A 15,707-nucleotide genomic window follows, 5' to 3' on the forward strand; every position below is an offset into this window, starting at 1 on the left:
TCTCTGTTTTTTTGGTTGTTTGTTTGGACGTTTTTTCGTTTGTCATCAGCATAATTGGTAGTAAACGTGGGCAGATTTTGACCAAACTCGGGTGGTAGGTACATCTTATGACATTTTGAAATTGTGATGGTTGCTCGGGACGCTTTGGTTCCCAAGCAACAACCGAAAAACCTTCAAAATCGGTACCGTTCACGCAAAATCAATTCCGAAAGCCATTATCCCACGTAGGGTGATGAAATTTGGCACAAATGATCCACAGGTGATGCACTATCAAATATATTCCGGTTTTTGTGATATATGGAGTACTTTACCCGCAGCGCCCCCTATAATTAAGGTATGCGTGAAAATTGAAGGCCCCCTAGCGACCAGGTGAGTGCATCGATACAAATGAAATTTTGCAGGTTCATAGTACTCGATGAGTACTACAACTTTGCCTCAGTACATATTGACCGATTTCGCTTAGGTCAGGGGTCAAAGGTCAATTAGTGCAAAAATCGATAATATGCGAGAGCTGGATGTGCCTTCGTGCCAAATGCTGCTCCTCCTAGGGTTATGGTCAGATGGTCATGAAAATTCACACTAATCGTCTGGAATACATTGTGCACAAACGATCGAGCCCGATTTTCGATTTAGATCTTTGTTCACCCACAGCACCCCTTCGAACTTTGGGGATTTCCGATTTCAAACCGCATTTTCGGTACTTTTCATTCAAATGGAAACAGAGTAGTTATCAGTAGATGGAACTGGATGAGATTTGATATGCATAATCTTAAGGTGGTTCCCTATCTGCTATATGACATCCATTTTGCTCTATATCTTATAGTTTCCATGCTCGGCGACCCATCGCCGCCTACCGGCATGTCTGTATGTTTATTTGTCTGTGAGCAGAATATCTTCAAAAGTTCGGGACGGATTTGTACGAAACTTGGTGGACAGATTGGGTGTGTGACAAGGACGAGTTGGTTCGATTTTGGTGAAGATCTGGATGTGGATCCGATAATTTTTAAATTATTTTTAAAAAAGTGATTCTTCACAATTGAAAAATAAAGCCAAAAACGACATATGGTTTGATATTTCAAAAAGTTACAGACGGTTGATGGCAAAACTTAGTGGATTAGTTTGGTAGGTAACAAGAACTAGCCGATTAAATGTTGGTTTCGGTCTGCATGGAGATCAGGCCTGCAGGTGAGATACAAAATGTCCACTGTTTACCCTGACGGAGGTATGCTCTCTACCTGGTGCCGTCCCAGTTTTGTTTTTGTTTTATCACATGCAAGAAAACAAAAACTGTACAAGGCTCTGGAAAATAAAAAAAATAACAATTTCATCATCCCCCCCTCCATCATCCCCCTCACAGCAAGCAGCACCTCGCAAAAGGGACAGAGATGATTGCATGCTTGGTGTGGGCTCTGACTTCCGCCTCCTGCTCTTTCTTCTTCTTGTTTTCTTCTTCCTCATCCTGCTCCAAGCCGAACCCAGCCATTCGGCTGGCAGTCAGTACGGGTTTCTCCGACACAGGTGAGGTGAAGACCGGTTGCCCAGGTGAATATGACACATGAGCAGCAACCATTTCGGTCTTGAAATCGTCCAATGGCGACTGAGGCAGCAGCATCGGGGGCAGGATAGAACTCCGCTGTTCTGTTCCACCAATGGTTTGGGGCGGCTTGGCTGACGAAGGCAAAACTGCAGGAGCAAGGGAAGCATAGTACTCCAACCTGGGATTGGAACTCATCCGTTCTGCAACCGATACAGGATATGGTGCTTGCCTAGGGGGTGTAACAAAAACTGGGGCAGAGGTCGCAACAGTATCATTCAATGAAGATTCAGTTTGGAGATATTGAGAAAAGGAAAAGACAAGGAATGGGGTATGGGAAGGGGCAGCATGAGAGCTTCACGAAGGAGCCACCTGTTGCAGAGATTGAGGAGGATGCTTTCTTTGCAGGTGACGGATCATCACTGGCAACCGACATCCTCCCTGTGGCATGACACAGTCTCCAATCAGTGGTGATTAGTCAGATTATTCCATTGTTCGCGCTAACAGGAGCCGACAAGTAAGAGCCGAGTGGACAAAACACCTTTTACTTCACTCTCAAACTACAAAAGTAAACCACAATGGAGATGTAGTTAGGAAACGAGTACTTTCAGCCATTCACCAGAAGGTATTCACAGAAAGAGGTGGGGGAAGGATGATACCATACTCTGAACCATCCGGAAGGGTCAGGCAGAGTTTCATCATTTGAACAAATTTCTTCGCTCAGGAAGGAAACCAAACAAAACATTTGTAACACTGTTGGCTTAATGAACATACTGCATGGAATGACAACGTCCTGGTGTCGATGACACACACAAACAAGCCGCCCGAACACACCGGCAAATGAATGGAGCGCTGCGCAGGTCATGCGACTGGTCACCAAATGCTGCAAATAAATAAATAACTAAATAAACAATGGTAACTAACGAAAAATATACTCGTCATCAACGAGGAGACGTACTGGATAAAATCCGATTTTTTTTTTTTGTTGTTGTTTCAAACCACGTGATGGGAAGTGTGCAGAGAAAGACGGGGATGAAGAAGACAAATAACACGACGACGAGAGGGAAGTCAGTGGCACGCCATCGCAAATCCACACGATTCCCCCCCCCGAGAGGAAAGCTGAAAAATGGCAAACAGTTCCACCAGGAAGGACCCAACATCAAATTCGGAGTTTATGTGATTTTCCCCCAATTTTGACCCATGTGACCCCAAAAGTCTCCATCTCCTGGGGCATGAACCGGAGGTCAAATCCAAAAAAAAAATTCCCACATTTCATGCGTCCCCCAATATTGATTGCATACATGTACAAAGTTTCGTTTAAAAATGTTTTAAAATGTGTCCGTAATTGCTTTTTTCGCTATTTGACAACGCCCCATGGGACATCCTTCTTCCTTGGCACACCTGAGCTCCTCACCACGTACAAAGCTTTCATCCGCAGCCTGATGGAGTACTGCTCTCCCCTCTGGGCTGGTGCTCCTGCCTCTCACCGCAGGCAGATCGGTGGTCTTTCTGTCTTCTACCGTCTCCTCTGCAGCCTTGCACCCTCCAGCTCTGTCTGTACTATGTCTCCCCAATATTTCCGCAGGGTGCTCACTGCTCAAGGTCTGACAGCAACCCCCTTCTGATAAAACCGCCAAAATAAAGGATCACTGCTCACCTTCACTCTTTCATTCCTCTTTTTTCTGCCTGTAGAACAAGCTCCCACACTCTCTTCAATCCCACTCTTCCCTCCAGGTCTTCAAAATAGCTGTTCACCACCACCTCTTCTCGTCCCCCATCCAAATCCTCGATCTTTTCTACCCCCGTTAATCCACCCCAAACCCACCTCCTTCAAATTCCCTGCTTTCCTTCCTGAAAGTCCCTCTCATGTCCATCTTGTAATGTTCTTGTAATGTAAGAGATTTGAACCGGAAACAGATGAAAACAACATGGACGCGCTCCCACAAAGCAGACTTCTTGAAAATGATAATTACATCAAACCCAGGTGAGTGCGTGAGAGTGTGTACCGGTGCAGATTTTGCAGTTCATGTCAAACAGGTGTGCCTTGTGCTGGTCAGTCGTGTCTTTGGGAATCCTTGAAAGGAGGTCTCTCCGCACCACCTCCTGGCAGGTTTCGTCCTTGTCCTAGCACGCACGCCATCGTGACAATTCACAACAACAATCGAGCCATTGTGGAGATGGAATTCTTTTTCAAACAAGCTATCCTGCAAGAAGGTGAGCTTTATGGCTATCGGCCAATTCAACTTTTCATTCCTGAGTCTCCATATGCTCGCACGTACACCAACTTCGTCCAGCAGACATCACGTGACAGTTAAAAGTACATTATGAGATCTTTGCTTTCACGATACGCAACGAGGATGCGATCAAACAGCCGAGTGGCCAAATTGTGTTCCTTCTTGCCAACACCTCCAAACCTCGGAACCCTGGTTTCTCGTTCGTCGCTGTCGACGATGGCTCTTGTCGTCGTCCACTTCTGTCCTTATTGACTTGAAGCTCCTCTTCCTATGAGGCTCCCACTGCTCTCTTTTCATCTACGCACACGAGGCCAGGATAATTAGCAAGTGATGTGATACTGGCCTTGCCACCAACACTTAACATTATTCACCAGCAGTTGTATCACATCAAAGCAATGTTCAGTGAAAATACTCAATAAAATGGGGAGACATGCCTTGTTGTGCTCAGGTTCGTGCCAGAAGGTAAGTTCATGTGAAGTTATCTCTTGCGGGTCGAGTCGAACGAGAGAAGAGGTCGAAAGGTGTCCTTGAATAACAGGGCGGAAGAGACCCTGCAACAAGCAGACAAATCGAGGACACTCTTGAGTGGGAGGTAAAGTTTGTGGAGAACAAAAAGGCGGGAAATGTAGAAGCAACTGGAACGGCGTTCGGTTGAGCGCATACCTCTGCCAGATTTAACAGTTTACGTTTTGTGTCCAAATGGATTCGGACCTGCACTAAAATTTAATCGGCTCGTTCTCGTCACCGAATCATCACCCTCTCCCCTGGTGAGGGTGATGATTAAATGACAGTGAAACAAAGAAACAAAAACAAAGCACCATTTTATCGAAGGCAGAAAATCCATCACCGCAGGACAAAGACACAGGACACAATCGAGGCAGAGCAACCTGATTCCATGGATCATTGGGGTTGAGGACGACACTGCACACCTTGCTCTTGTATTTGCTGTCCGTCGTCTGGCACAGGACAAAAAGGTCCTTCTCAATATCCGTGGACACCATTCTCAGCTTCTCTTGTTCAACAAAGACATCGTCTGAATCTTTGCATCTGCCACGGAGGGGTTAGTACTCGCACCAGTTAATCCTCCGATGCACAGTGGCGAGGGCAGTAAACAAAAGCATCACCATCAAGATATTTACGTACATATATATACTTCCTTGCCCCCCTCCTTCTCCTCTTTATTCTCCTCGCCCCTCTTCTCTCTCTCTCTCCCTCCCCCTCTGTCTTAGTATTCCCATCAGCAAAGCGACGGGTGGCATTTGCTCGTCCGAAACCGTGGGTGTGAGCAGTTATTGTTGTTTATTGTGCGGACAGTGATCGCCACTATCAGCTGTGTATTGTCTCCTTTCTCCCCCCGCCACAATTTAGGTGATTGATCAACGTGTGTGCCGTCCCTCGGACGGACGTCGGAACGGACATCCCGTCTGCCGGCATTAGTCGATGGACGTTCAAGATTCCGCAGTGTCATCCGTGAAGAGTCGGCGAGCTATCGCCGGCACCTTGAGCAAATTCCAACTTCCTGCCTTCTCCAGTAGAGGGCATGACATCAGCGGCGCAGTCGCACCCTCGACCCAACGATGCTGCTAATGCTATCACACGAATGAAGAAGAAGAAGAAGAAGAAGAAGAAGAAGAAGAAGAAGAAGAAGAAGAAGAAGAAGAAGAAGAAGAAGAAGAAGAAGAAGAAGATGGAGTAAGTTTCTCAAAGCCACGCCATCTTTGCAAGCATCAAACGAAATCGGTGTGAAAGCCAAAAACCATTGCGGATAACTGGTACGAGCACCGAAACCGTTCAGGAAAATAAATCTGAGATGAAGAAGAAGAAGAACAATAAGAAGAACAAGAAGAAGAAAAAACTCACTTTTTACAATCCGGTTTTCGTTACTACTGGGCGGGCCGACCCGTCGCTTCGCTGACGGCTTCAATCAAGAGAGCATGTCGTACTTCACAAACATACAGCATATCTATCCGTATCAATGAGGATGTGAAATGCACTGAAACACACAAAAAATGATATTTTATAACACGCCGTCGTTGTTGTTGGTGCTTGCCATCGTTTGTGTGCTATTTTCGTGTACTTTATGGATATTTTTCTATTGCTTCGAGAGTTTCCACTAAAGTTTGAGGTTGTTGTTGTTGTTGTTGTTGTTCTTCTTCTTCGTCTTTGCATGCTGCACATACACACAAGGACGGAGGTGTCTCATTTTCGTAATGGGTTGAGAGGTTCAGCATTGAGAGGACAGAGCACAGATAACCCCTGCGGGTTCGTGTCCAATGGGGTAAAAGTGGGAGGGGGGATGGGATTGACCAATCACTGCGCAGAGAAAAGTGACATCACATGACTACCAACGACCCGGCGCAGGTTACTTCACCTCCCCCGTCACCGACTGTGTTTGTCTGAACTAAAGTTTGTCTAAAATCCGATCTCTCCCGCCAAACCTTTCAGTCCCGATGGCCTTGAGTCTGCGTCCAATGTCATGGCGGATCTGTTTGACCGTGAGGTGGGCCTTTGGTCGAGACGACAGGGCTTGGGTGCCATTTGGCAATGGAGCTTCTTTCTCGAGTTCAGATTTCTTCTTTGAACCTGAAATGGGAATTTGTTTGGACAAGATTAACACGTCATCGGATCTCGAAGAAGCAACACTCTCATGCCTTTGTGCGCACAGTAAGAGCAAACTACGAGAGAGAGAGAGAGAGAGAGAGAGAGAGAGAGAGAGAGAGAGAGAGAGAGAGAGAGAGAGAAAGAGAGAGAGACAGAAAGAGAAAGAGAGAGATAGAGAGAGAAAGAGAGAGAGAGTGAGAGAGAGAGCGTGATAGAGAGACAGAGAGAGAGAGACAGAGAGAGAGAGAGAGAGAGAGAGAGAGAGAGAGAGAGAGAGAGAGAGAGAGAGAGAGAGAGAGAGAGAGAGAGAGAGAGAGAGAGAGAGAGAGAGAGAGAGAGAGAGAGAGAGAGAGAGAGAGAGAGAGAGAGAGAGAGAGAGAGAGAGAGAGAGAGAGAGAGAGAGAGAGAGAGAGAGAGAGAGAGAGAGAGAGAGAGAGAGAGAGAGAGAGAGAGAGAGAGAGAGAGAGAGAGAGAGAGAGAGAGAGAGAGAGAGAGAGAGAGAGAGAGAGAGAGAGAGAGAGAGAGAGAGAGAGAGAGAGAGAGAGAGAGAGAGAGAGAGAGAGAGAGAGAGAGAGAGAGAGAGAGAGAGAGAGAGAGAGAGAGAGAGAGAGAGAGAGAGAGAGAGAGAGAGAGAGAGAGAGAGAGAGAGAGAGAGAGAGAGAGAGAGAGAGAGAGAGAGAGAGAGAGAGAGAGAGAGAGAGAGAGAGAGAGAGAGAGAGAGAGAGAGAGAGAGAGAGAGAGAGAGAGAGAGAGAGAGAGAGAGAGAGAGAGAGAGAGAGAGAGAGAGAGAGAGAGAGAGAGAGAGAGAGAGAGAGAGAGAGAGAGAGAGAGAGAGAGAGAGAGAGAGAGAGAGAGAGAGAGAGAGAGAGAGAGAGAGAGAGAGAGAGAGAGAGAGAGAGAGAGAGAGAGAGAGAGAGAGAGAGAGAGAGAGAGAGAGAGAGAGAGAGAGAGAGAGAGAGAGAGAGAGAGAGAGAGAGAGAGAGAGAGAGAGAGAGAGAGAGAGAGAGAGAGAGAGAGAGAGAGAGAGAGAGAGAGAGAGAGAGAGAGAGAGAGAGAGAGAGAGAGAGAGAGAGAGAGAGAGAGAGAGAGAGAGAGAGAGAGAGAGAGAGAGAGAGAGAGAGAGAGAGAGAGAGAGAGAGACGAGATTCTGACGTCAAAGATTCCGAGATTAATTTGAAGTTGATAACCAGTGGGCGGAGTTTGTGGAGATGGGCGGGGCTGGAACCCTGGAGCTCGCTCGTGCATCCACATGGTTCGTTGGATGGAGTTTCTCAATAAATTACTCAAAAACATTCCTGTGTAAATGACTCCTGGGGGGCTGATATTCTGAAGTACGGACAACAAAAATGTGGGGCCTCGAGGGACAAACCACACAAACACTTGAAACGTGCAAAAACAACCGCTTGCTATCAACGTCGCACTCATTTCTCGATGTCCTGAAAGATCATTGGCATCTCCTGCCACAAAGCTGAGGCTTTGGGCCTTTCAGTTCAGCGCCGCAGACAGGTCGGTGGTCTCTCTGTCGTCTCCGAGCTCCTTTCTGGTCTTGCACTCTCTGCTCTTTCCGTGCTTTGTCTCCCCTCCCAAAAAAGCAAGCCCACATCGAACTAGCCGAAACCTCGACAAGATCACCTCTTAGCCCCCTCCACCCCCCCGCGAATGTTCCACCACAGTTAGATACCACATTTGGTGGCAGAGGCTGTGCCACCATAGATGACAGAGGTCATAAAAATAGTTCAAAGAACTTAAATAAAGATATCATGAAAAACAGTCCCATGATTACAAATCGACAGCGCACGAACCTGCTTGACTGCTTGAGAGACCGGACGCGTCCGCGGTGGATTTCTCGACTTCGCCAGTTGTCGGCACCCGTTTCTCAGGCTGCACTGTCAATGGCTGCGCTTTTGGGACTGGTTGTGTTTTTTGAGAATCCTTCACACCGACCGTCAGATGTCCCACTTCAACCGGCCCCGAGGAAGCTTTCTTACTTTCCAACAGCAATCCCTTGGTCCCCTTCTCAGGGGGGGTCTTCAGCTTGGCTTTGTCAAGGTCTTTTCGTTCCTCCTGCAGAAGCACAGATTTTCAGGGTGAGCTATGTGGGTGCATTCAACAACATAACAAACGAGACCAACACTCGGCAGAGCGCATCCCTCCGCCAGGCTCAACGGTGTACGTTTCGTACACCGCCAATCGGCCTGGATCTGAACCAAAATCGAATCGGCTTGTCCTTGTCACCCACCCAACTCATCCATCAAATTTTGTCATAATCCATGCCCAACTTTCCGAGACATCATGCTCACAGACAGATAGACAAACAGACAGACAGACGTGAAATCATGACCTCCATGCTCCTTCGGTAATGTAGATGAAAAGAGTTTTGTTGAAGAATCATAATTACAAGGAACAGGTGAACGAACACACCAAGAAGGAGCTCCGTTTAAGATTCCCTCTCACCGCAGGCCGTTTCAACTCTTCCTCGCTCCTCGAGGCCAAGTCCACCCGAACCCTCTTCTTGTTCTTGTCGTCCTCCTTCTCCTTGCTCCTCTTGGCGTCGTCGTCCCTCTTTAAGCTTTGGAGTAGAGCGGCAGCGTGCTTCATGTTGCATTCACTGCTGCAGTACGCGGAGCCGGCCAGAGCAGCCTCGTCGCGGCGTCGCACGACGTATTCCTGGTTGGTCGCCGAAGCCGAGGGTTGCTGCAGCACACGAAACAGAGATGCGAGGTTGAAGGAAAACGTGTCTCATGAGGACACCGTCTTCTTTCTGAAGTCATGGGCTCACAAATACGTACAAGGTCAGTGATAAGAAGGTCTTTCAAGACATGGCGCAAATAATCGCGGAGGCAGAGGAACTCAGAGACAAGATGAAGAAAGCAAAAGTTGGAATGCGACAAGACAAACAGCAAGCGGTACATCAGTAAAAGGCGCCATGTTGGGATATGTGACCCTTGACCTTCATGGGGTTCAATTCATGTTGCCGCAGATCTGTTATACATGAAAAAAACAAATCATGTGTATTCATGAAATGAGACTTTAGGCCGTTGGTGTTGATGAGGTGTGAAACCGGGCCAAGAACACCTGGGATTGACGCTTCTCACCAGAATTGGGACGGAACCGGGCCAGGAAAACCCGTAAGAAAGTCCGGGGTTAAGGCTCGAGGTGTGTTCCTTGGAATGGCTCACCAAGCTTCGGAAGGATTCCGGAAATACTTACATAAGTACGTGAGAGATCGGGCCGTGGCCTCTGCCCAATGATCGGACTTGGAGAACTTTCTCAGCTCGCCAAACGGGCGCCTTCTCGAACCGCAAGCTCCCGGCCATGTGGGCCAGCGGAGGTGGAATTGAGTGACGTGTGTTGTTACACAACCCCCCCCCCATCACCTGGCGGATACCAGTGAATTGACTGTGTATCGAGATTCGGTTCTCTGAATGGGGAGGACATACCTGGGACTTGTGCAGGTACAGGGTGAGTTTAAAATGATCGTTTGTAGACCAAGACCAAGTGAAGACCAAGACAACCGGAATTCACACTGAGATGAGGTATGTTTAATTATAATAGCAGTGATGGTCACGGGAAAGGGAAGGAACACAAGGAAGGTGAGCAATAAGAAGTACGATATGAATAATAAAACCCCTTACCCACTACCGAACACACGTGCCCACGAAACAACGAACTATCAGGATGCCTTGATTCACTATGTCCTTATGAGCCCTCAGACACACCAAAGAAGATTGACCAGAGAGGTGACAGGACAGAAAGTATGCTTGCTGTGCCGGCGGGACACAGCAGGAACCGACGCAGAGTAGCAATGCCAGTCACGTTTTTGCAGCAGGTCGGTGGTCCCATGTGTGGCCCCGTGTGAGAAATTGGCGGAGAGGCGAGGCTGGGTGGGTGAGTAGGGACGTGGCATCGCGCCGCAGCTCAAGGAGACTTCACACCTTCTTCAGAGGTCAGTCCCAGGCATCAGCTATGGACAGCCCCCTCCATCATAACTCTGCCAAGTCGAGTGCACACCTCCGCCAGGTTGAACAGTTTACGTGTTGTATCCCACTGATAGGCCAGATCTGGATCCAGACCTGAACCAAAATCGAATCAGCTTGTTCTTGTCACCGAACCAACTAATCCACCGAGCTTTGTCAGAAATCATCCACAACTTTTTGAGATATCATGTTATGTGTAGTTTTTGGCCCCATCTCTCAATGGTGTAGCATCACTTCAAAGATTTTTTTTTAACTCTCGTATCTGGATTCAGATCTTCACCAAAATCGAATCAATTCGTCCTTGTCACACACCCAACCTGTCCACCAAGTTTCGTGCCAATCCGTCCAACTTTTTGAGATATCCTGCTCACAAACAGACAGACAGACAAACAAACAGACGGGTGAAAACATTACCTCTGTCCAGCGAAAGTGGACAGAGGTAACAAGGCCAATGAATGGAGCACAATGGAGTTAAGATCGCTCGTTTTAGGACAAATTATGAAAAAGTTGTCCACACATCCCACCATAATTACACATGTAATATGTAGACTGCGTTGCGACAACATGTTATAAACATGAGATGTATGCAAAGGTAGCACCTCATTGGTGTTGCCTTCATGTTTCATCGCTGTCTTCACGTATTCCTTCGGATCAGCAGACGAAGCACCCTTTTGAATCCTCTCCTCGATGCTGCATCCCTCTTCTCTGCTGTCGCATCGTGAACTTTCACCCTTTGCTTCCTTGTCCCCTATAATCAGCAAAACAAGGCCAGACATTTTTCAAACCTTCAAACGACACGTTGAAAAGTAGAGCAAGGCGTCATCAACCTTTGAAAGAATGCACGTTGAAGGCAGAGCCACACTGAAATGTTTAGTTGTACACGTAAAACACCTCATTAAAAAGAGGAAGAAGAATTCCTTTCATTTCTACAATGGACACACAAAAAAAAATGATATTGAAGGTGTCTTCAAGAAAAGCCAGACTGGCAGAAGGAGACTCAAATCAAAAGGAAGCTCTCCGAGCCACCAGAGGACCTGAAAAACCATGAGGGCACCCGCGTCCTCCCATCATATCATTTTGTGGCAGCTCGTGGCTGTTGGTTGCATTGATGCTGGGAGTGCAGCTGTGCCACTGATGCAGTGCCCCCTGTTTCCAGTAACTCGGTACTCATTTTGACAACCTCAGAAGGATGAGAGGCTGAGTCAACCCACCTGGTGTTATGTGACAGCATAATAGGGGACTTGAAGATCTTAACACAGCCAACTTAACCGTTAAGCCAAAACCAGGCTTATCCTTCTATTGAATGCATAAAGAAGAAAGTTTGTTTGTTTGTTCATTTATGCATTCGGAACCTGAAGGGACCAGTGGAACCAAACGTTGCGTGACCTCCTCTTTCATCCAGAGGAAGGTCGAGGGCTATGTTTCAATAATTTATTTTTTTTATATAAAACCAGACAATTGGAATTCAGGCCTCGATCAGGTCTTGTGCTCATACACTGCCTCGGTTTATTTTTTTTCCGGGAGCAATCGAGTCATGTGTTTTGTTGAGATCGTGCATTGAGGTTGTCGTGATTTGTTGTCAACAACACAAATTTAATTATCGTCGTGCTTACACGTGCGCCTGGTATTAAAAAGATTGCTTTACACAGGATTATTATAACACCTCTGTGTTCAAGCCTCGAGCGAATACGTTGCTTCCACCGCCTGGTGTGTCCAGGGAGCGATCAGTAATATGTATTGTGAAGATCATGTGTTGAGGTCATATGATGTTTGAAAGTTAATCATGGAAACTGTGTATTCCCCTACCTCCAATCCTCCCTGCCTCAGTACGATCCATCTTCTGGTTGTTGTTTTTTTTACCTTTAATGTACCACGTCACGAAGGTCGGTACGGTAAGATGTCCCCGGAGCACGTCTGGTGTCATCACTCGCGCTTATAGCGATAGCTCTCTAAAAGACATTGAGGGTGCATTGCACCTCTGGATTTATGATAACACCACAACTACTAACCCGATTTTATTGATTTTTTTCTATTTTATTTTGCATTCCCTCAAGGCTACCAAGATATTTTCAATTCTGACTTCGAATCAACTTTCAAGGGAACTCCCAAGGGAACACCTCCGTGAAGAAATGTCTTAACCGACCTCACCTGCTTTGTAAATACTGCCAAATGCCACCGAAAAGACCCCTGATGGGCAGAAACCAATCAGATGCAAAGAGAATGTCAGTCTACAGGTCATTTGAGACTCAAGAACAGACACAGGCTCGGGTTGAGAAATCAATGCACAAGACAAGCAGCCTCCAGGTCAGCTGAGACTACACAGCAGACACATGGTCGGATTGAGGAACGACGTGCAAGACAAGCAGTCTCCAGGTCAGCGGAGACTAAAGAGCGGACACAGGCTCGGGTTGAGGATTAACATGCAAGACAAGCAGTCTCCAGGTCAGCTGAGACTACAGAACAGACATAGGCTGGGGTTGAGGATCATAACCCATTCAGTGGTTCACAAGTGATCACAGGAACAAATTCATTACGGACGGACAGCCGCATGGACGGACAACCCGAACACATAACGCCTCTTGCGCCTTCGGCACAAAACAGAAACGTCAGTTTCACTGGGTGGAGAGAAAGACCTATGAGAAAGTTGCGCATAATTATTGCAGATTTAAAGAGGGAAAAAAGACTCCAGAGCAAAGTGGCCTTGAGGACAAAGAAGATCAAGGTAATAACTCGATTCGTTAAGTTTAAAATGTCTAAATATCTGATCACCGATTGGCTGTTAGACACCTTGGCCTCTGATATTTTGTTCACTGACGTTTCATGTTGTTCACACCTGAACTCTTATTCATCCACAGGCCCTTCATCTGCAGCTTGATGGAGTGCTGCTCTCCCCTCTGGGCTGGCTCTCCTGCCTCACATCTTGCTCAGCTTGACGCTGTGGAAACCAAGGCCTTCGAGATTATTGGTCTCCCATGACAAAGCTGAGGCGATGACCCTTTCAGTTCACCATCGCAGACAGGTCGGCTCCTTTCTTCTACCAGCTCCTTTCTGGTCTTACACTCTCTGCTCTTTCCGTGCTTTGTCACCCGCCAAACAAGCGAGGACACATCGAACCATCTGAGACCTCAACAAGATCACTTCTTCGCCCCCTCCGACCACCCTGCAAATTATCAATAAATCTGCACTGACTTCTTACCCCTTCTCTCTTTCAATGCATCACACTTGGGGCAGATGTAAACCTCCCCAGGGCACAACATGGCGACCCCCAGGCAGCTGGCCTGAAACCATTCGGAGCACCGGCCGCAAGGAATCAGAACCCTGCGGGGACGGGTATGAAGAGCAAAAGTCGATGGTTACGCATTAGAAGAACTGGTAGGAAGGAAATCCCAAAGCAACTAAATACATAAATAAATAAATAAATAAAGAAGGCAGGGAGAAAGGAATAACTGACATCAAGGAGTTTCGATCATTCGAAAAACTATACTGTCTGTACACACCAATGAGGAACAAGGGGGAGTGGGGGGTGTGGGATTACAGGATATCAACATAAGAGGAGGATTGGGGTGACAACAATGGATGCTGTCGATATGTTTATAGCATGGAGTCATCAGGAGGAACCTGGATAGGATTCGGGTTTCGGCAACGACTCCTGAACCCTCAAACCCATCAAGAAATACCTTAACACTTACCTTACCACCACAGAAGGTACACAGGAATCCACCAGGACACACATCAACACACAGACCCTCCATTTATAATGAAGATCCATTTCCGGTAAGCACTAATGACACACTTCGGGTTTAATTAATCAATTAATTTTAAAAAATTTAAACCCATTATTTTTTGTTAATATCATTTCACACAACTTCCAACACCAAAGGAACCTGTTCGCGCACAAACGGACCAAACTTAAACAAGAGATGACAATGAGGTCTAAAATCATCGTCACGTGACCGAATGAACCTGTGAGCAGCACAGTGACCCCTCTCGGACACGATGGAGGAGGTCTTCTCAGCACGGACCAGCAAATCATCCTGAACGGAACAAATCCGAGCAAACCGAACAAGCGGACATGAAAACCCACCGTGGCCTTCCTTAACAGGTAACCTACGAGATGGGAAGGTGAACACGGGACAAGAGGAAAAGTGAAATAGTGAACTTTGTCATTCACATTTTAACTAAAACAATTGTTTCCAACTCGAACACATCCAGATCTGTCACTACGCCATCATGTCACTTCCACTCTTCCCTGCTAAATTCGGCTTTCTCGATAAATCCTGTCAATCAGCCAATCAGAAACCTTGTAATTAATCACACGAATATCATCGATATCACGACGTGTCGAAGATAACATTTCGGCTCGGCCAAACTTCTTCCCCTTCATCAAGTTCTGTACAAATGAAAACCCACAATGAACGAGGAAAATGTCCACCGTGAACATGGGGCTTCAGGTCCCCCCACTGGAATGCTACCGCTAACTGGGGGCTACAGGTTCCCCCCCCACTGGAATGCCGTCGCTAACAGGGGGCTACAGGTCCCCCATTGGAATGCCGCCTCTAACAGGGGGCTACAGGTCCCCCCCATTGGAATGCCGCTGCTAACAGGGGGCTACAGGTCCCCCCCATTGGAATGCTGCCGCTAACAGGGGGCTACTGGTCCACCCCACTGGAATGCCACCGCTAACAGGGGGCTACAGGTCCCCCCCACTGGAATGCTGCCGCTAACAGGGGGCTACAGGTCCCCCCATTGGAATGCTGCCACTAACAGGGGGCAACAAGTCCACCTATTGGAATTATGCTGCTAACAGGGGGCTACTGGTCCCCCCATTGGAATGCTGCCGCTAACAGGGGGCTACAGGTCCACCCATTGGAATTCTGCCACTAACAGGGGGCTACTGGTCCTCCCATTGGAATTCTGCCACTAACAGGGGTATACTGGTCCTCCCATTGGAATGCTGCCACTAACAGGGGGCTACAGGTCCCCCCCATTGGAATGCTGCCGCTAACAGGGGACTACTGGTACCCCCATTGGAATGCTGCCGCTAACAGGGGGCTACTGGTCCTCCCATTGGAATGCTGCCGCTAATAGGGGGCTACAGGTCCCCCCATTGGAATGCTGCCACTAACAGGGGGCTACTGGTCCTCCCATTGGAATGCTGCCGCTAACAGGGGGCGACTGGTTCCCCCATTTGAATGCCGCCACTGACAGGAAGCTGCAGTTCCCCCCATTGGAATGCCTTTCACTTGTTGAAATGTTTTCCCACAAAAAGATACAAAAGTGTTTAACAAAATAAAATCAACGGAATCTTTAAATTTTTGTTGATTAAAACAATTAAAACCCTGAAATTTTTTTTCCAAAAAA

General features: G+C 47.4%; 1 protein-coding gene across 1 annotated transcript in view; it reads right to left on the reverse strand.

Moving 5' to 3' along the window:
- LOC147007662 (uncharacterized) overlaps positions 1–15,707 on the reverse strand; it is a 33,514-nt gene that overhangs the window by 13,855 nt on the left and 3,952 nt on the right. Inside the window, 12 exon segments of the mRNA XM_085866625.1 lie at positions 1,368–1,856; positions 1,858–1,975; positions 3,541–3,658; positions 3,949–4,065; positions 4,203–4,319; positions 4,656–4,815; positions 6,207–6,351; positions 8,172–8,433; positions 8,824–9,063; positions 10,946–11,094; positions 13,543–13,664; positions 14,310–14,453. Coding sequence (XP_085722751.1) covers positions 1,368–1,856; positions 1,858–1,975; positions 3,541–3,658; positions 3,949–4,065; positions 4,203–4,319; positions 4,656–4,815; positions 6,207–6,351; positions 8,172–8,433; positions 8,824–9,063; positions 10,946–11,094; positions 13,543–13,664; positions 14,310–14,453 — 2,181 coding nt within the window.

Source organism: Eptatretus burgeri, unplaced genomic scaffold, assembly GCF_056783735.1.
Source record: "Eptatretus burgeri isolate ZD-2024b unplaced genomic scaffold, Ebu_testis_v1 Ebu_testis_scaffold_57, whole genome shotgun sequence".
NCBI classification, from domain to species: domain Eukaryota; kingdom Metazoa; phylum Chordata; class Myxini; order Myxiniformes; family Myxinidae; genus Eptatretus; species Eptatretus burgeri.